This window comes from Gadus chalcogrammus, chromosome 8 (assembly GCF_026213295.1).
Source record: "Gadus chalcogrammus isolate NIFS_2021 chromosome 8, NIFS_Gcha_1.0, whole genome shotgun sequence".
In the NCBI taxonomy this organism is placed as follows: Eukaryota; Metazoa; Chordata; class Actinopteri; order Gadiformes; family Gadidae; genus Gadus; species Gadus chalcogrammus.
The window spans coordinates 15,366,386-15,385,744 of NC_079419.1; the positions used below are offsets into that span (position 1 = coordinate 15,366,386).

Genomic DNA, 19,359 nt, shown 5'->3' on the forward strand with positions numbered 1-19,359 from the left:
TTAACAGGAGCTCTCTCCCTCTCTGACACCTTTATTGTTTCCACAATGTACACAAACACGCACCTCGGCTCGATCAGCCTGTGTTATGTGCTAATTTATTCCATCAATGATGGAAGTTTTTTATTTTTTTTGCTGACGGAAAATAGCGTCTTCACTAGGAGGAAGCTAATTTCACTGTTGACTTGTGATATCAAGATTGTTTTTCTTCCTGACTTGTAGGCTTTTGCGTTTCGTGTTTTGGGATCCATATGGAAGCGTTAAATAATTTCCAGGAACTTGTCTCATCTGTATAGGAGTCTCTATTAGGCGTCACACATGATTAAAGGATGACCTCATTAACCTATTGGGCTCTGAACTGTGCAGGTGACATCATAGTGGAAGACTAAGGTCGCAAAACGAATGCAGATGACGAGGACAAAACAAAAGAACCGTACGTGGCGTATTGTTTTTGTAGGCCTATTGTTTAAACCTGTTTAAATAGTTTAGTAACCTAATGAATAGTTGCATAATTAATCGCCGTTTTTAATTAATTGAACCCATAGTGCGTTGCAAGAAAACGATGGTATGCAGCTAAGAATATTATTATTCAAATTATGATAAATTAAAAACAAAATTACATCTTGTATTTTATTCATAATGATTCTTCTTCAGTCGTGCTTCATTCATTATTTTTTTTACCTGAGTTTTTGATGAAACCAACTGCGACAGTTTATGGAAGTCGGGCAGAGATTGAAGGTCCAACAGCGGCATCTAGCGTGCCTGAACAAAACTGGCTGGAATAATTTACCTTGGGATACTTTTTGCTGTAATTTGGTACAATTTATAACTTTATGTTTTGAGGTCATTCTTTCTTATCGTTTTTTGTGTGTTAGCAGAACCCATTCATTGCAATAATAAACCTTTGATAACAATGGGATTAACCTGAGGACGCATGATATATCTGCATAACACGTTGTGCACACGTTGTCCATGCCGCACATCGTTCGATCTGCTCAGATTTCGGGAAATTAGGAAATTTGAAGATAACCGGTAATAAACCAAATGTCCTCTTTCTTATGGGAACCGGCCTCAGCAGTTGTCTTTTATTCGAGGGATTCAGTTACAATGAGTAGGCCTGTTATTCATAGCATTAATAACTTGAACAAGCCATGGAAGCAATATACATCTCCCAAATAGTTGCACGTTGCTGTAGTTGTGAGGAGGAGCCACTAGATGGCGTAACTCATTTTGAACGATAACAGTTGTAGCTGAACAGTGTCAGCCAGATGGCGCTGTTACCGAGCAGTGGAAGAAGAACATGCTGACTCGTGCACAAATGAAAGCAAAGTCCATATTTTGATAATGGTTGATAATCAATTTTACATACACTGTTCTTTTATCAATATGAGTATCATTATTCGATTTTAAATGTTTTTGCACAGTATTGCACTTTGTCAAAAAGTAAATGTTTGGGCAACATTGTTCAAAAATACTTACGAATAATTAGAAAAGGCTGTTGACAACTATTGGCCCATTACCGTAATGACGGCGGATCCCTGTAGGCTACAGAATATATGGGGGCGTGGGGGAGCGCGCAGGAAAAGAAAAAAACATGCTCCCTTCTCTGAGCGCCCATTGGTCCACATTTTCCCTGTGCTGCCACAATACTGAACACACGTGACCTTCCTGTTTTTAGCCAGTTTAACGCATGTGCTTTAAAGACAGACCACACTGACGTTAGCCAACATAAGCACGATCATCACTTTCTTAATGTCATCGAGGTAAGATCTCTGCTCACGCGCTGACATCGCTTGGAGGTGGACCATGGCGGCTGCCACGAGCAGCAACACATCCACCACCACGCTCCAGATAAAGCATTCCAGCAGCGAACATACACGGAAACGCATAGATCCGAGGAGGAGACAAGCTGCGCTGTCTTTTCTCAGCAAGATCTCTTTGGACGGACGGCCAGTGCAAGATGATGCAGACATCCAAACCGAAGAGGATGATTCAGTTGAGGGAAGGACTAGACAGAGCCTGGTTTCCCCAGAACGCTCAATGCATGCGGCAGATGCTGGTGCTGCCACCGGGGCAGGGGCACCAGTGGCAGCGACCACGGCCGCCCAGGCGCTCGCTAACCACGCTCTGCTTGCTACAAACCGAGCAAGTTTCGTGATGGGTCCCACTGCTCCCCCCGGGACGGAATCGGACGGGGATGCGTTTGGGCCTTCCATATTCAGCTCACCCTTCTCTGCGGTCCCAGCCGCGGCTAGAGGGAGGCTGCAGACATACACTCAGGGGGTCCTACCTGCCTCCTTCTCCAGGCAGGGCGCCCAGAACTACAACCTGGAGGGCGGACAGATAGCCAACTCTGCAATAGAGCTGCAGAGGTCAAGGTAATGCAAACTGTCTCTGCAAATGTTTTGGTGTACTATGTGATGGGAAAGACACACTTGTGACTAGAGTTGTTGAGACAAAATGATGGATAAACTGTTCTTCTCAAAGGAGAAGGTATACTGTTCTTGCAGCTAGAGCAAGTTGTTTTACAACATCATCGATTTATAGTTCACATTTTCAACGAGATATCTTTGTTTTTAACCAAGACAGGAGCAACAGCTGTGGAGCTGTTACCAAGTTCCCCTGTCCCACTACAAAGCATACCTCATCATTCAAGGAATCCCTCTCTGTCTCTCCCCGTCTCTGTCTGTTGGTCTCTTTCTCGCATAGCTATGCTAATAGCCTATAAAAAAGTTATTTTGTCTTGACTTGTTCTAGAAACGTGGCACACAGCTGCCCCTAGCCCTGTAATGCAACACCCCCATAACACAACATGATCAATACACTGTGTGTGTGTGTCGTGTATGTCTTTATTATTCTATGGGTTTAGGGGGGGGGGGGGGGGGGGGTGTTGGTGGGGGGGAGGTGTTGGTGGGGGGGAGGGGGGGGGGTTGGCTGTCAGTTGCACTTGGCTAACAGTCCTCTTAATGTCCCAACCTACTGTCTGGCCTCTGGGTCACACACACACACACACACACACACACACACACACACACACACACACACACACACACACACACACACACACACACACACACACACACACACACACACACACACACAGCTGAACATGGAGCTGAACATGGAGCTGCAGCAATTAGCATGCAGCGCTCCATTCATTCTCTCCTTGACCCCAGAGCAGAACTAGCCCATCCTCTAATACTATTTCACAATCCCATTTACGATGTGATAAAGGTTATCAGGTTTTTTTTTCTCTGCATTGTGTCGTAATAAACCATAGCCATTTTTGTTAATTTATAAAATCAACCCCAAAACAAAAGCAAAGACACATGAAGGCTAAGTGTTTGGGTTAGGGTTTATCACACGATCTTATTCGGGTTCTCATTAAGAGAAGTTCTCCTGTACGCTCCCAGGTAAGGTGAGCCAGTAAAAACAAAAAGTACTGGTTTTGGGGAATGTGTTTTTTCTGGACGACGTCCATGCTGGCAGCAGGTTCCTGGCGTGTTACCTATCGATGCTCCACCTTTTTCCTCTTACCTCATGCGAGACGCTAGCAAGAAGTAGAATCTTATTGTTTTAACGGAGCACGTCCCAGCGCATGGAGAATGTAGAGGTATTCATTTTTTTTTTTTACACTTGCTTCAAATAGGATGTCCAGTTGTTTGTTGTTGATGTGACTCGGTGTGTGTGTTACCACACGGCCGTGTGCTCCGGGCTTAACCCCTACCCGGTGCGGGACGGGGCAGGACAGGGTCACTGGCGTGCACAGTGGCCGGATTGTGTTCCCGGGGTTCAATGGGTGAAGAAAAAAAAAAGCATTGAAAATAGTGTTTAAAAACGAGTTCACCCTGGCTCGGAACGACAGGATGCCCGGGCTTTCTGAGAGGCTTGCTGGCTCTCCCCTGTCTCCCACCCCTCCCCTATTTCCACCCCTGGCTGTGTGTTTCACTGTCCGCCGCTTCCTCTCCCAGGAGAGACGGGGGCAACAGAGGCGCACTCTGCTCTCAAGACTCCTTGGCCCCGTCTCCCCCGCTGCTGCTCAGGAAGTCCCTCACTGCTTCTGAGTCGCTGCCAAGAGGGGGGAAAAAAGTATTTCTCAGAGCCCTTTATGTCCTCGAGACTAGTTCTGATCCATCGTATTGATGATGTGGTCGGCCCTTATCTCAAACTTTTATTCATTTTTTAATTTAAAAAAAAGAATTGCCTTTCAGGTTTTTTTTTTCTCAGGTTTATTTCGCCGTACAATGTTTAAAACACCTCCCATCCCTCCTCCCCCCGCAACTCTGTGATATAGTCTTATATCGGACTAACTTGAGGGATCACATTTCCTTTTCTTTAATCAGAACCCCTCCCACGACCTGGACGGCCCAGCGAGTCTCCTCACGTACACACTGTTTGCTTTTCACTGGCTCCAGGAAGCGCCAGAAAGCCCGCAGTATTTTAACAAGGGTTAGGCTGCCTCAGCCTTACAGCACAGGAACCACAGCCTCTCGCGCGGCCAGAGTAATGCTGTTCTAGTGGTCATTCAGAGCGTGTCTGGGCAATTGGATCACATCCTTCTGGGATATGGGGCTGATTGTTGTTCAGGTTGAGGTCATTGTTGGCATCACCACCAGTTTTATGTAAGAGAGGCTAATTTCTATTCCACTGGCTCCTGGTTGCCATAGCTGTCAGAAGATATTCCCGGTAAGAATACAGTGTTAGAAAGTGGGCATAATCAGAACCAGACCGTGACTTGGAGAAGAGGCTGGGTGAGTATCCCACCCTGCTTGCCTGTGTTCTGGCCTGTGGAGAACTAGGCACAGGAACCCTGTCCTTTCAAAAGAACATGCACAGTTATACTTTCTCTAAATATATCTTACCTTGGAAAATACTTGCCTATGTTTCATTTTTAGGGTGTCTATTTTGGTGAGGTTCTCTACATTGGAATTATATTATGAAAGGCAACACTCATTGAAATGCTTGAGCTAAATCATTGCCAGGATTTTATTATCATGTTTTGTCTCTGTGGACATTGGAAAAATATGGTGTGAAGTATGGTTTCGGCCCCTGTCTCCTGTTCATCGGAGGACAAGGAAGTTCTGCTTCTTCGTTGCACTTTGTGGCTCACTAGGCTTAGGTCGTGCCCCTATGCCTCAGACCTTTCAGATGGGGTCTCCTCCTCTTCCATTACAACCAGACCCAGTGTTGTGAACTGACGAACAGCACTATGGGGATGTTTCTAGAGGCTTCCAAGATCCTGGGCTAACCACCTTAAGCAGTGGAAGGAGCAAAAACCCATAACAACCAGCCGGGTTTATTCTGCTCTTCATTTACAGCGGCTGGATCAAAGGCCTCCCAGCGCATTAGCGTTCGTTTGTACTGGCCCCAACCTGCGCTTCTGTCACATGGAATTTAGGAATAGTCGGTGGATATCGTGTGGAATGTTTCAACTTGGATGTGGCTGCAACACACTCTCATTTAAGGTTGACTGCTCTGCCAGACAACCGTTTTAGCACATTATCTGGGTATGGTCATAGTTACTGCACCTTGAGAATTGTTGAAGCTTACTTTGCAAATTTTTCAATGTTAGAAATGTTTCTAAGTTTTAATGGTTGATGTTTAAATAGAAACTTAGAAAAATGCAATATACATGGGTCCTTGAATGAGATCATGGATCCTTAGACATCTCTGTTCACCTCCTACCGATTCAACCTCCCCCTGTCTGACATTTAGAAAGGGGTCAAACCAAAACATCATGACCCTCCTCTCATTCTGCTGCAGAGGAAATATCGAGATCAGCTGCCTATCTTTCCCTCAGTTTGTCTAAAGCCTTCACTCGGAGGTAGGGCTTGGGGCTCATTTCTTTACTTGGGGCATGAGAATCATTCTCACGAGGAACACTCAGCCAAAGATCAGGGATTCCGGTACGTCTAACTGCTAGGTATATCTCCTCTAACCCTCATCATCCAGCCCCAGCATGCACTCGCCTGCCTTTGTTTGTTCACCCCCTGAGAGACCCTCCAGAGTCTTCTTCTCTTAATCCGTCCTCATATTTTCTGTCGTTCATTAACTGGGGCTCTTCAGCCTGCTACTGAAACAGCAGGGGTGAAGGAGGGGAGGGGAGGACTGTTGAAGTCAAGTGGCATTGTGCTGCAGACACCACCAGCATAGTAACGCTCTGTTGAAGCCTGCCAGACGCGGTCCCGATGTGTACAGTGGGTGAAGGGTGGTGCATGATACCCACGTGTTCAGTGCCTCTACTGAGTGTTGTGTGCTCAGTGGGGAAACAGGGATGTTTACCGATGCAAGAGATTTAAAGATATGCGGCCGGTCAGGTTGTTTTGGGAGATTTTCTCATACCAGATTCAATTGGGTGTATAATGTACCTCACACGTTGGGTGTAGGTGGTAATTGTGTGTGAAACGTCAAGCAAGTCGAGACACGATTGGTCTGGAGCCGGCAGTTGTGTTCACACAGGGGCTCTGATTCAGAGGTTCACGTCGAGTCAACCCATGTGGGCCGTTCGGGGGCTGCATGTGTTGAAACTAAGTACCTAAAAAATAAAAAGATTTCAAAGGCTGGTTCCTCATCCTCCTGCCCTCCCCGTCACCTCTGGTGCCATGCTGAAAGTACACTGTGGTCATGCATAAAGGCTGTAGCACGAACAGCGTGCCATGCTGGAAGAACACTGTGGTCATGCATAAAGGCTGTAGCACGATCCCACAGTGATCATTGACCACACAAACACTCTGGGGGTTGATGGATTCGCTGGTCTCAAACCAGACAAAGCGAGCAGCTGTAAATGAACCACACAAGGGTTGCATGGGGAATATGAGTTAAACTTTTTTTGTACGGGATGTCCAAATGGGAGCAGGGAACAGGGTGCATCAGCACGGATTCATTACCTTCCAGCTCGTTATGTTCCATGAATGTGTGATCTGAGTCAACGGTGTTTGTATTCAATGTGCTCAAATGATTGCCAGAAGTACAGCCCTAGGTGTTAAGATTGAGTTAAGTTCAACACGTTTTAACAGCCAGTGACAGTAACCCATTGGAGGTCAAGATAGTGTCTCACGGTTGTAGAGCCTGGCACAGAACGCTTGCATCCTGTGTTACATTCAAGTGTTGTAAGCGCCTAATAAACCTAAAAATACTTGCATCAGCCTTATTCAGCCAAGTAAAGCTCATTACTTAAGTAGGAAAATCGAGAGATTTATGTAGAAATCTCTTGCTTTTTCCCCCTTGTGTACGAATCGTTTCATAAGTTAACTGACCTTCATTTACTAATGGAAGGAATGTGTCGTTGAGTTGTTGTGACTAACTCCTGACACTAAAAGTCTTGATTCATGACTGTACCGTCTGATACACACCACAATGGCAAACTGCCATCGCTAAAGCTGTGTTGACTTGCTTTGCACATTGATCACAGTGAGTAGATAAGACATTGCCGTATTAAGAATTGGTTTATGACGTGCCAATTGTTTTGACTTCTCCCAAAGGTTAGGCCTCATTACAATCGTTGGACAAACGGCAGAGATGTTGGGGTTGATATATCATTGTTTTTTTTCTGAAATGCCTCATCACCTCCCCATCTTCTCCCTCCTTGTCTGTATCTCCTCCAGACGGAGACTCGTCTCCCAGCGTTCCTCCCTGGAGACCCTGGAGGACATTGCGGAGAACGCTCCTCTGCGCAGGTACCCGTCCCTCCGCCCAGCGGGACTCGCCCTGGCCACAGAAAGGCCCTGCCCGCACCCTCTTCCAAAAGGCTTCCTGACGTCACACGAGGATCTTATCGCGTGGCTCTGCCTTCTCCCTGCTCAGTGGCTGACGGCTTCTTGTCTTTTCTTTCTTCTCTGGCTCCTTCAGATGCCGAACCCTATCGGGTTCACCGCGACCAAAGAGCTTCAAGAAGATCCACTTCATCAAGAACATGAGGCAACACGATATGCGCAATGGAAGGTATGGAGGCCAACAATGCCATGCCCCAGTCCAGTACAAGGGCTCCCAGTGGATAGTGGCTGGCTCACCCCCGACACCGCCCTTACAAGTCGACGAACTGCAGTTTCACCGATTCTCAGATTACAAAGCAAATCTCAGTAGGCGAGCTTATCCGTTTTGTATTTGGTCATTAATACTAATAGTTGAATTGAAATTGGTTATTTATGGGATTTTTAATATATTAATGAGTGCAGTGTAGTTAGCTATTGATCCTTAGTGGGATAACTGTCTATTAGATCAGCATCAATGCAGAAACTCTTGGTTCCACCCCAAAAGTAACTTGAATAATTTTCCGTTCCACTCTTCACCATAAACAAAAGATATACCTGCAGAAACTCACTCCTCAGATCTAGTATTTATTATACTTTAATGGTTAATGATATGTTTTTTTGGACCGGCCTCCAGGCAATTTTTGTCCTTCTAGTCTCAAAAATGTTTAGCATTTGGTTTGTACGACAAGAAGGATAACGTGGATAAGAGCCCAAAAAAGCACTTGTTATTATCAAATGTGTGGACCATGTGGTCAGGGACATTTATTGAATTAATCCCTTTTCTGTCACCATGGCCTCAAATCCGTTTGTTACTAAAGTGGATTGAAGGTAAACCGGATTTAGCGGTATCGCAAATGACCCGCGAGTGTAAACGTGATGTATTTATAGACTTTCTGACACTGTTACACACAGTTATGCCCTCTTTTGTGAGATGTGTTATGGTCTGGTTTTTCTCAAAAGTATAAAAGCCTTGTTCTGAAATGAGCTCTAGAAAATGGCACAGTTTTCAACTGCCCACCCACACCTCTCCACACCCCTCCACGCCGTCCCACCTACAGTCACAATGCCACCTTCACGTTCAAGTCTCCCTTAGATTTTCTGTTTTCTACTGGATTCTGCGCTAGAAAACCGCCTCCCACTTCACCTGAACTCCTAAACAGCTATATGTTTAAAGTAGCCTCATTTGCCTATTTTTTTGTTTTTATAGGATAGTCCTTATCAGTGCCCGGAGATCCTTCTATAGTGTATTTTCTGTGCTGCCTTATCGAGATTGTAGCCAAGCAGGGTATGTATCCGACAGCATGCCATACTCTATATTTTTGTCTCCCGCCTGCACTCCCTCTCCCTTTTTGATTTCCCCCCGCCTTTATCTTTCCTCTTTGGATGTACTCTCCTGTAGCCGGTGATACATTGTCAAGGGATGGTTGTGGCGGATGCTATTTAATTATAATATCCTGTCCTTTTTTGTAGTCCTAAAAAACCGAAGTTGATTCCATTCTTGAAAGTACTATAAAAAAAAAAAACCTGTGGTGAACAAAGTCAATGGGGACGAAAAGAGCTATTTTGTTTTACGACATTAATATACAGTCTGCTCGTGAAACTTGAAGCTTTAATAAGCCTTCCGCTGTTTGTTGTAGTTTAATTTAGTGTCTTGATAACATACCTGGTGAAAGGCTTATTAAAGTTTAATTGTCAAGTAGCATTATTACTGTAAGATATGAATATTACAACATTTTACGTTTCATTGACCTTTGTTAACCACACGTAACTAATAATTTGGTCAATCTAAATAAATGTTATTCGGGGGTCAAGGAATCCTGGATCTGAAAGGACCAGTTATTAGGACTACAAACTGTCAGGTTCTATTAATAACATTATCTACAACGGTGGTCTGCAATGGGCTGATGACGCTTGATTCTATGTTTGTTTATTTCTACCGCTAATCTACAAACAATCGTAGACGCTTATTGCTTCTTTTTTTCCCCCTCGGTTTTTGGCTCGGGCAACTTCCCGATTTTCGTCAGCGTTTTTTTTCCTTCAAGTTGACTCGTTTTTGTCAGTTACTGCCGCCGGCTTCGCTGTTATCGCCCTTCTACCCCTTCCCATAGCGTAACCCAACGGTCACCGACAATCTTAGCGTAACCTCTAGTGCTCCTCACCTAAAGATGTGCTTCGTCCTGATATGTCAAAGTGTGGTGGATCTGTTCAGAGACTCACACACACACACACACACACACACACACACACACACACACACACACACACACACACACACACACACACACACACACACACACACACACACACACACACACACACACACACACACACACACACACACCAGCTGGTTTAACATTAACCACTGCTGTTCATTTCTCTGCGCGTGTTTAGATTACACATTTCTTTGCAAGCTGAAGCGAACCCCTTTGAGGTTTATCTGTCTGTAAAGATTCTTCCGGTTTTTTTTCAATTTAAGTCATGGCACATGAAACGGCCGATATTTATGTTTTGTGTCTATGTGCGTGTGCCGTGTTCAGTTAAGCGAAGAAAGTTGCTAAATTTTTTTCTGTGGAATTCACAAAGCCAGCCAAAACAGTGTCGGTTCAAGGGTTAATGAAGCCCCCTCCAGTGATATCTCTGAGACTGACTGCTCAATCTCGCTAATGAACAGTTTACAGTTGGTTGCCTGACACCGGATGGCTCGGGCCAATGTTTGTGTCACGATGAAACGACATAGTCACAGTAGCCGTCATCTCTGGTGACTGCTTCGCATGCAACAGTTTATTTTAGTTCCCACCCAGTGATGCTCACAGCAAAGATGTTTGTCTGGGGTTATTGAATACCCGCGGCCCCGTTATCGTGATCACTTATACCTCCCTCTCCTGTCCTGATTTCAGATTTCTGTTATTTTAATAAGTAGCGCAGTCCTCTGGAGTCCTGCCTCAGTTACTAGGTTGAATCCTCAGCAGCCAGCACTGCTGCTCCCATTCCTAGACCCCATACTCCTAACCAGACCGCCCTAGATCTGTTCCTCGTTGGCTCAAAGTCCAATGTAGACTTTCGCTAAATAATTTTGAGCCATTACCAGTATATATAAATGCCGTATAATATAACGATTTAAATACAATCTATACAATAAAACGGCAGAGCCTTTGATCCGTCGGTGAATGAGTGAATACCGTCCTGCCTGGACGGTAGCTCTACGACTAACATGGGAATGTGTGAAGTCAGTGGTTGTTTGTTCTGCATGACGCCGGACAGCCTCGTCTCCGACCCCCTCACCCCGCCCTCCTCTCTGTCCCACAGGCTGATGGCTGAATGTTTATGTATGTTTCTGGCCAGACTTTAAAGGGGTCAACCAAAAAAACGAAGAAGCTTTTAGCCTCCTCTTTCATTTCCTTTTTAGTGGTTTATTTTTTTAGATCGGGTCTTTCATGTCTCTTGTCTTTCATGCGGGCGGTTTTATGTGCTGGTGGGTCTGTCGCCCCGGGGACGTCCCCGTCTGTAGAGCGACCGTCAACGAGGCGGGCCCCGTGTCCCGGCTGAGGGCCCGTCGCACAGATAACACTGTTCCCATCACAGAAGAACGGGGCCCCGAATGTCACAACCACACACGCATTACTGTTATCTCACGAATAAGGTTTAGAGAAATGTCGACACATAAAAGAAAAGCATTAAATGGACCAGTCAGCTGAATACAGAAGGATAGTGCACCCAAGTCTATGACAAAGCCCTGCTCATTCAAGTGGCGGATAAGGTCCTTAACGTCCGTTCCCTTACATCCCATGTGCGGCCCACAGAGACTTTACACAAACAAGGCCCTGCCAGCTGTTTTCTCCACCAGCGCCGTTGATGCACTCAATGGTAACCTCGTGAAAATCTCCCATGCTAGCATGGCATTTCATGCACTGTCGTCAAGCTGCAGGACTGTCAGCCCGAAGCCGCGATTTCCTCCTAGCATCTCCTCCCCAACCCTCCCCCTCCCTCCCTCCACTGGCGAGGCCTTCATTGTCTATATTATATAACTGTTTGATCGGGAGGGGGGGGGGGAAACATGAACTGTAGCACCAAAGGGTGCTGTGGGATCCTGGGGGAGCTCTAAAGGGTGCTGTGACCGACAGGGATGTGAAGCTGGAGGGCGGGCGGCAGCGCCACCCGTCGGGGGGTGTGAGCGCCAAGGAGATGGTGATCGGGCTGGAGGGGGTGGAGCTAGGGGCCGACGGGAAGGTAAGGATGTTTGGGATATCGTAAGATATTGGATCATATTCAATCAATAAAACGAAAGAGATATCACCTAGCACCTCTTTTTATCTTGTTCGTGCCTTGAGTGCCCCCCCCCTCCCTGTGCCACTAACTCCATGTCGTCGTCGTCCCCCCCCCCCCCCCCCACAGACGGTGTCCTACACGCAGTTCATGTACCCCACCAACGTCCTGGGCGGCCGCAGGAACACCATCGACTCCACCTCGTCCTTCTCCCAGTCCCGCAACGCCAGCCACCGCAGCCTGAGCCTGGCCCGCCTCAACAGCACCCAGAGCAGCCTGGACACGGGTGAGCTGGGGGGGTTCATGGGGGTTAGTCTAGCCTTTGGTGTTTAGTCTAGCCTATGGGGTTAGTCTAGACTATGGGGTTTAGTCTAGCCTTTTGTGTTTAGTCTAGCCTATGGGGTTTAGTCTAGCCTATGGGGTTTAGTCTAGCCTTTTGTGTTTAGTCTAGTCTATGGGGTTTAGTCTAGTCTATGGGGTTTAGTCTAGCCTATGGGGTTTAGTCTAGACTATGGGGTTTAGTCTAGCCTTTTGTGTTTAGTCTAGTCTATGGGGTTTAGTCTAGTCTATGGGGTTTAGTCTAGCCTATGGGGTTTAGTCTAGCCTTTTGTGTTTAGTCTAGTCTATGGGGGTTAGTCTAGTCTATGGGGGTTAGTCTAGTCTATGGAGGTTAGTCTAGCCTATGGGGTTAGTCTAGCCTATGGGGGTTATTCTAGTCTATGGGGGTTATTCTAGTCTATGGGGGTTAGTCTAGACTATGGGGGTTAGTCTAGACTATGGGGGTTAGTCTAGCCTATGGGGTTTAGTCTAGTCTATAGGGGTTAGTCTAGTCTATGGGGGTTAGTCTAGTCTATGGGGTTTAGTCTAGACTATGGGGTTAGTCTGGTCTATAGGGGCTAGTCTTAACTTTAAGGGTTCTTTAGGGGTAAGTCTACAGGGGGTAAGTTTAAGAAGAAGAAGGATTTAATTGATATGGTGCTTTTCGCTTTACACTGAAGGGGGGGACCTCACTCCCCACCACCAATGTGTAGCACCCACTGGGGTGATGTAGATGCAGTTCAGTCCAAGGGGATGGACTGCTCCTCCAAGAGCAGAATCTACTTTATCTAGAGAAAATTAGACCATTTGGAACGTGCTTTAATTTTTTATTCAATTTTTTTTGGCATGTTGATTTATTTTTTGACCCACTGCTTATTCTCTAGCCACATTTGAATATTGTTATTTTACAGCAGATGATCTCTCCAGTAGGGTTTTGTTTGTTTTTGACCTTGAACGTTTGTGTTATGCAAGCTCTGAGCAAGGCTATTCTCTCACCAACTTTATTTTCCTTCGTGTCTCAAACACTTCAAGTTTGTTTTTCTTCAGCTGGTGAAATAATCAGAATTCAATGCTACATAATCATAACAAGATAGCAGCACATAATTGTTATAATGATGAAGACTACAATACACATTTTGTCTCCATTTATATTGTCTAAATCTTTCATGCAATACAATTCATGCAATGCAACCTCAGGAGTCTGTCAGTGCTTCAACGCAAACGGCCCAAAATAGACTTAATTTGTTTTTCCAAAATAATATCTTAACAACGTAACTAAAATAGACAAAGATAGCTTGGCACTGGGCTTGCCAGAGAATAGCGAAACAAACGGACACAATGCTTACTCTGCGTTCAATCAACACAGAACTCCCAGTTCCACGGTAGGGATCTGTTTAAAAATGTTGATTCAATGTGTCACCATTTTTCACAGCCGCTTCTGTTTAGTTTTTTCATCCTTTAATAAATATTCTGTCTTGTGCAGCACAACTGGTTCTGCTTTTCATGAACAATGCAAGAGGGGTTTGACACCCAGTGGGGGGTCACCCAGGCTTAGAAATGTACATGCACTGTATCGGAGAAAAGTACCTCACAGTATTGACCGGCCTTTACTAGTGTTTTACAGAAGAAATTGCACCCGCTGAATGGGATCGTTGGTCTGATCTGTTGTGTTGTGGTGTTGTGTTGCGGTGTTCGATCCCCATGCAGGCAACGATGTGGGGGACCTCCGAGAGTACGACCCCAACCTGCTGGACGACCCCCAGTGGCCCTGTGGGAAGCACAAGCGAGTCCTCATCTTCCCCTCCTACATGGTGAGAACACGCTCACGGCCAGCACACAAAACACCGTCAGGACGGATAACAAGAACACTGCAGCCAGCAGCCCCCCCCCCCCCCCCGCCCGCCGCCCCCGAGAGGAGAAACGTAACGTTGTTTTGGTCGCAAACATTGTTTTTCTGTAGTCGTTCAGCCCCAGATAGACGACCATATGTTGTGTGAATCCAAGTAGTCTTGGTTAGTTTTCCGCTGCTCCCTCTCGGTCCCGACTGAATACAAGGTTCAGGAGGGAGGGGGCACCCCCCCTCTACACTGTGTGAACCGGCCTCCTGGGCCAGATCTACTGTTGGAGAGCAGCCAGAACAGTCACACTACTTAAATCAATGAAGTGTGTGTGTGTGTGTGTGTGTGTGTGTGTGTGTGTGTGTGTGTGTGTGTGTGTGTGTGTGTGTGTGTGTGTGTGTGTGTATGTGTGTATGTGTGTGTGTGTGTGTGTGTGTGTGTGTGTGTGTGTGTGTGTCTCTCTGTCTGTCTGTCTGTCTGTGTTACTCTATCAGCTCTCACTAATTGTGCCATATGCCATACATCACCTTGTTCCCTGCCCTACCAGCTGGTGGGACCTCTTAGCAATGCCTCATTCTTTAGTCGTGACTGTAAGAATTCTCCCTTTTCCAAGTTGAATACTGAATACTTTTTCAGACACAGCTTTTTTAAAATCAGTCTCTGGAAAGAATGTCCATTGTGGCTTTGTTTTGTTTTTGGTGAGCGGGAAAGGAGGTTTACAGACGACAGACTCATTCTCTGCCCGGCAGTGTTGTTCTTACGTAGACTGGCAGAGTACACACACAGAGGGACGGACCAGGGGCGCGCTCGGCTCATTCAAGGCCAGACTGTGTTTTCCTTCCCTGCCCCCATATGGAGTCCTAGCATCCACAACGCTGGGACAATAGCTTTTGTGTTCCCGCTGCAGGAATGCTACAAGTCCTTTTTTGAATGCTTCACTCCAGGGGACCGATGCAAAACACCAAGTTGTTATTGAAACGTGTGTCGTGCCAAGTTGTGCAAGCTAAATATTTGGCGTTTTCTCCCCTCGTACTCTGAATGCCAGGAAGGCAATAGACGGGTCATCTGTTGATGTACGGTGCGGTCCCCTTTGAACGCCGGCCTCACAGTCATTTTCCAGAAAGGACGGCCCGTGTTACATTTACTAAATATTCATTTGATCTATTTTGTTTTATAATCTGAAATACCTGGATAATTAGAATCAGGCAACTATATGGGAGATGGTTTTGATCAGTTTATTTGGGGGATTTTTAAGCACCCATTGATAAGTCCTAGTTCATATTTTCTGACCAAAAGCCTATTGTGCAGAATATATATATATTCATATACATATTGTATTTTCTTTTCAATATTATTTGTAAGCGACCATGTGCAATTAGAACATAAAGGTAACCATTTGATGCCTCGTACCAGAGTTAGCCTTAGGTTAATTAACATCTGCAGTCCCTAGGTACAAATAAATACAGCACAAATGGAAACATCAGTCATTACTCAACCAGTAAGGACATGTAACAAACTCCCAGTCCCAGAAGTCCACCAAACGGAACCAAAACAATAGCCCAACAACACCGTGAGGCCCCATTCTCTGTAGACAGAGCAACACCCGATCACAGCTATTGGGTGTCCCCGGGTACATTTCCAGCCTCCCAGTTTCCTCCTGCCTCCTATTGGTCAGTGTGTGGGCGGAACGTTTCCCCCGAGCGCCGCGTCCATCTTCTCACCCTATCACGTCGGGGCGGGGGGTTGGCCGAGCAGGGGCCCCTCCGGTGTGGCCCCCCTGTGACCCCTTGTGACCCCTTACCCCCCCCCCCGTGTCTCGTGTTCCCTCTCTCCTCCAGACCACAGTGATCGAGTACGTGAAACCCTCGGACCTCAAGAAGGACATGAACGAGACCTTCAAGGAGAAGTTCCCCCACATCCGGCTGACGCTCAGCAAGATCCGGAGGTAAAGAGAAAAGAATAGGACGCGCGATGCGACCGGAGTGCTGTCGTACTACCTGCACGGCCCGCTAGCTGTTTGGATTGCATGCATTGGATTGCACGCTGTTGCATAACCACCCCCTCCCTTCCCCCCCCCCCCCGCCTCCGACATGCTAGTTGGTGACAGGTCGGTTGATTGGACACCTAAAGCCATGCTATTCGTCACATGTTGCCTGCTCCCAGCAAGCTGAAGCAAGTTCACTGGTTTCGGGGGAGTCTGTGGGAGTGGTTTTGTCAGTCTGCATGTGCAAGGCAATACCTGTGTCGCAAGTAGATGGAAGAAGCAGACGTTATGTCATTTATTTTGAAGAGTGTCCACTTCCTCACGTTTCCCCCCCCCCCCCCTCCCCGCAGTCTGAAAAGGGAGATCAGGAAGCTGGCGCAGGACGAGTGTGGCTACGGCGAGCCCACGGTGGCCATGGCGTTCGTCTACTTTGAGAAGCTGGTGCTGCAGGGGAAGCTCAACAAGCAGAACCGCAAGCTGTGCGCCGGCGCCTGCCTCCTGCTGGCCGCCAAGATCGGCGGCGACCTCAAGAAGCACGAGGTCAAGCACCTGATCGACGTGAGTGTCCCGTCCCGCCGGGGGGGCCTCCGTGAAGAGGGGCGCCGCTCGACTGGGGTGGATTCATGTGTTCCATGTCTGAAGGGAGTGGAAGATTCATGCCAGTTTAATGTTGTTTCTTGGTGGCATTTCCAAATCTTAAAGGGGGCCTATTTGGGATTCTTAATTCTGCAACGTCACATGGGAGGGTCCACTACTAGGGGGCGGAGTCTGAAATGTCTTTTACTGGCTGATCAATACCCTTTTTAAGGTTTTAGAGAGATCATAATTAATGTGTTGCTGCAGCTCCTTCTTAATAATAAATAAACATGAACATGTTCTAACTCCTTTCAGAAACTGGAAGAGAAGTTCAGAGTGAACCGCCGGGAGCTCATAGCCTTTGAGTTCCCGGTGCTGGTGGCCCTGGAGTTCAACCTGCATCTGCCCGAGCACGAGGTCATGCCCCACTTCAGACGCCTCGTCCAGACGTCCTAACGCCGCGCCCCGTGGGGACGGGGGCCGGCCGGCTGGGCTCTCCTCCTCCTGATTTCCAATCATCTCACATCATCTCAGATCACCTCCAATCATTCACGCCACGCTGGCCTTTCCTCTCAGAGACCTGAAATCTGCCAAAGTGACTCACTCTTAAATAGTTTTCAGGGCCGTCCTTCGACATTTATTCTCTGTGTTTCTGCACAAGTCGTGCACGTTCCTCGAAGTTTGAAGGCTCCGACCGGTAATTTCTTTTTTCTTCATTGTGATTTTTTTTTTCTAGTTAGTGGTTTTTGGATCGCATCTCTCACATTTTTCAGCTACCAAGAGGTTTCTTGGTGATGTTTTGGCAAAGGGTTGTCAAAGGAAAAACTTTCCGATGTCAAATTTCTTCATATTTTTTCACTCGTGTCCTGTTCATGAATGTCATGATCATTGCCTTTTGACAAGCATGACTTTATGAACGCTGCAGCCTCTTTAGCTATTGGTTTTGGCTGGATTTGTACTCTTCTCTATAGAACATTCTCTATAGAAATGTGTCGCTCAATTGCACCCCCCTCCCCAATCACTACAAGTGCACTCCTGGAAAATTATGGGGAACGGGAAGAGGGGATCAGTTTTTTCATCCTCTTATTTTTGGAACAAATCTGGAAAAAATGAGTCATGTGACCATTCTTTATATGATTTCTTATTTTCTACAGACCACTATCTGCATGGGATCTGACATTTTGAAAGTACTTGTGTAAAGTACAAACTTGATGGGACGACTGTTGTTGTATCTTTTACAACATACAAAGTATTGGATTGTTTTTTAATTGTAAAATGTTTTGCTTTGGAACTATACTAACCAGAAACTTGTACTTTAAGCGTGCTATTTCCCCATGCTCTATGTTAGAGTGTATTCCCAGCACTGGAACAGTGCTTCGTTGGGGGTCAGGAGAGAAAAGTACGAACGACTAAAGTGTATTAACCAATGGTCACTAATTGGTTTTGGGTGGGACGACTGTGGATTGGTGCCGCAGAGCAAGGCACTACAAACATGTCTCCGCTTTACAGGGGCGTGATTCACTAGAAGGACATCCACTCTGGCCCCACCTGTAGCAGGGGTGGAAGGGAACGAAGGCATTTCCCCGCATCGTATGAATATAGCGTCATACTTTGGAACATAACTTGAATTTGTTATTTCAAACATAAAGCTCGGGTAGGCCACCTTTTTTCAAACCAGCCAGAGTCGATTCGATTTCTAAAGTATCCAACCAAAAACATCCCAATCCCTCCTTTCAGGCCTCAAGCCAAAGCCAGAACACATGAAGGTGTACTACCTACGATGACCAGCGGTCAGGCCTCTGACGGCCACACTTTTTCCATTTCTTAGTCTGAATTTGATTCATTGATTGAAAAATAATGAAAGAAAAAAACAAGAAATGCTTCTAAAATAAATGGGCTACCCTAGCATTAAAGGTCCCCTTGTTTACCACTAGGTGTGATGTTGATTGGCTGATTAGTACGTCCACCCTTTTGTGACATCACTGGTTGGAGGGTCCACCAAGACGTATGGAGAGATCCACCTACCGGCCTGCCTGGTGGACTGAACCAATTGGTAGGCTGGTCTATCCATCATACAACTGGGTGGCCCCGCCCATGTGTGATGTCACTAGAGGAGATGGAAGAAATTGCTTCTAACAGATAATCCATGCCATACCTGGTTGTAAACTACGGGTCATTTAAAGGCGCAGTGTATTGAATTAAGTGGGATCTTACAGGATGGCCTTGGCTGAAATGGAATATAATGTTCATAAGTATGTCTTAATTAGTGTTTGATCTCTGAAATTATGAACCATTTTGTCCTGAGCTTAAAATGAGCTCTTGATGTCTACATAGGGAGCGGGTACTGTTCCAATTCCACGGGGCACCGCCATGTTTCTAAAGTGGCACACAACGGCCAAACATTGGTAACGTTAATCGCTAAAGCCGTACAACAATGCGGACGGTTAACAATAATAATCGTACTTTGACCTAGTTTCACGGATCAAATAACTAGGGATGCAATTTACAATTCTATCAAGGAATCTTATCACCTGACACTCTGCTACTGGATGCTATCGTAGATTACACCAAGTCTCGACTGGCCCCTTTAAGACCAGTAATCCATGTCAGCCCCGCCCACGTCGTTATAAAG

At 46.3% G+C, this 19,359-nt stretch overlaps 1 protein-coding gene across 2 annotated transcripts; it reads left to right on the forward strand.

The window, feature by feature from the left end:
- Window positions 1-1,619: 1,619 nt before the first annotated feature.
- Window positions 1,620-18,443, forward strand: cables1 (Cdk5 and Abl enzyme substrate 1). Of its 2 annotated transcripts, XM_056596774.1 has the most exons (10): window positions 1,620-2,375; window positions 7,602-7,673; window positions 7,846-7,938; window positions 8,956-9,033; window positions 11,870-11,975; window positions 12,141-12,297; window positions 14,037-14,140; window positions 16,006-16,112; window positions 16,502-16,709; window positions 17,043-18,443. In XM_056596774.1, exons 1-10 carry the CDS (start codon window positions 1,804-1,806, stop codon window positions 17,181-17,183), a joined length of 1,638 nt encoding a protein of 545 aa, XP_056452749.1. In that variant the 5' UTR covers window positions 1,620-1,803; the 3' UTR covers window positions 17,184-18,443. The 2 variants fall into 2 exon arrangements, with proteins under 2 accessions (XP_056452749.1, XP_056452750.1); XM_056596775.1 differs by lacking the exon at window positions 8,956-9,033.
- Window positions 18,444-19,359: the final 916 nt, after the last annotated feature.

Excerpts from the sequence above, each read along its gene's own strand:
- cables1 (XM_056596774.1), top strand. The coding sequence starts at position 1,804 with ATGGCGGCTGCCACGAGCAGCAACACATCCACCACCACGCTCCAGATA. Across the intron at positions 9,034-11,869 it reads CGAGATTGTAGCCAAGCAGG|GGATGTGAAGCTGGAGGGCG; the intron begins GTATGTATCCGA and ends TGTGACCGACAG. Across the intron at positions 12,298-14,036 it reads CCAGAGCAGCCTGGACACGG|GCAACGATGTGGGGGACCTC; the intron begins GTGAGCTGGGGG and ends ATCCCCATGCAG.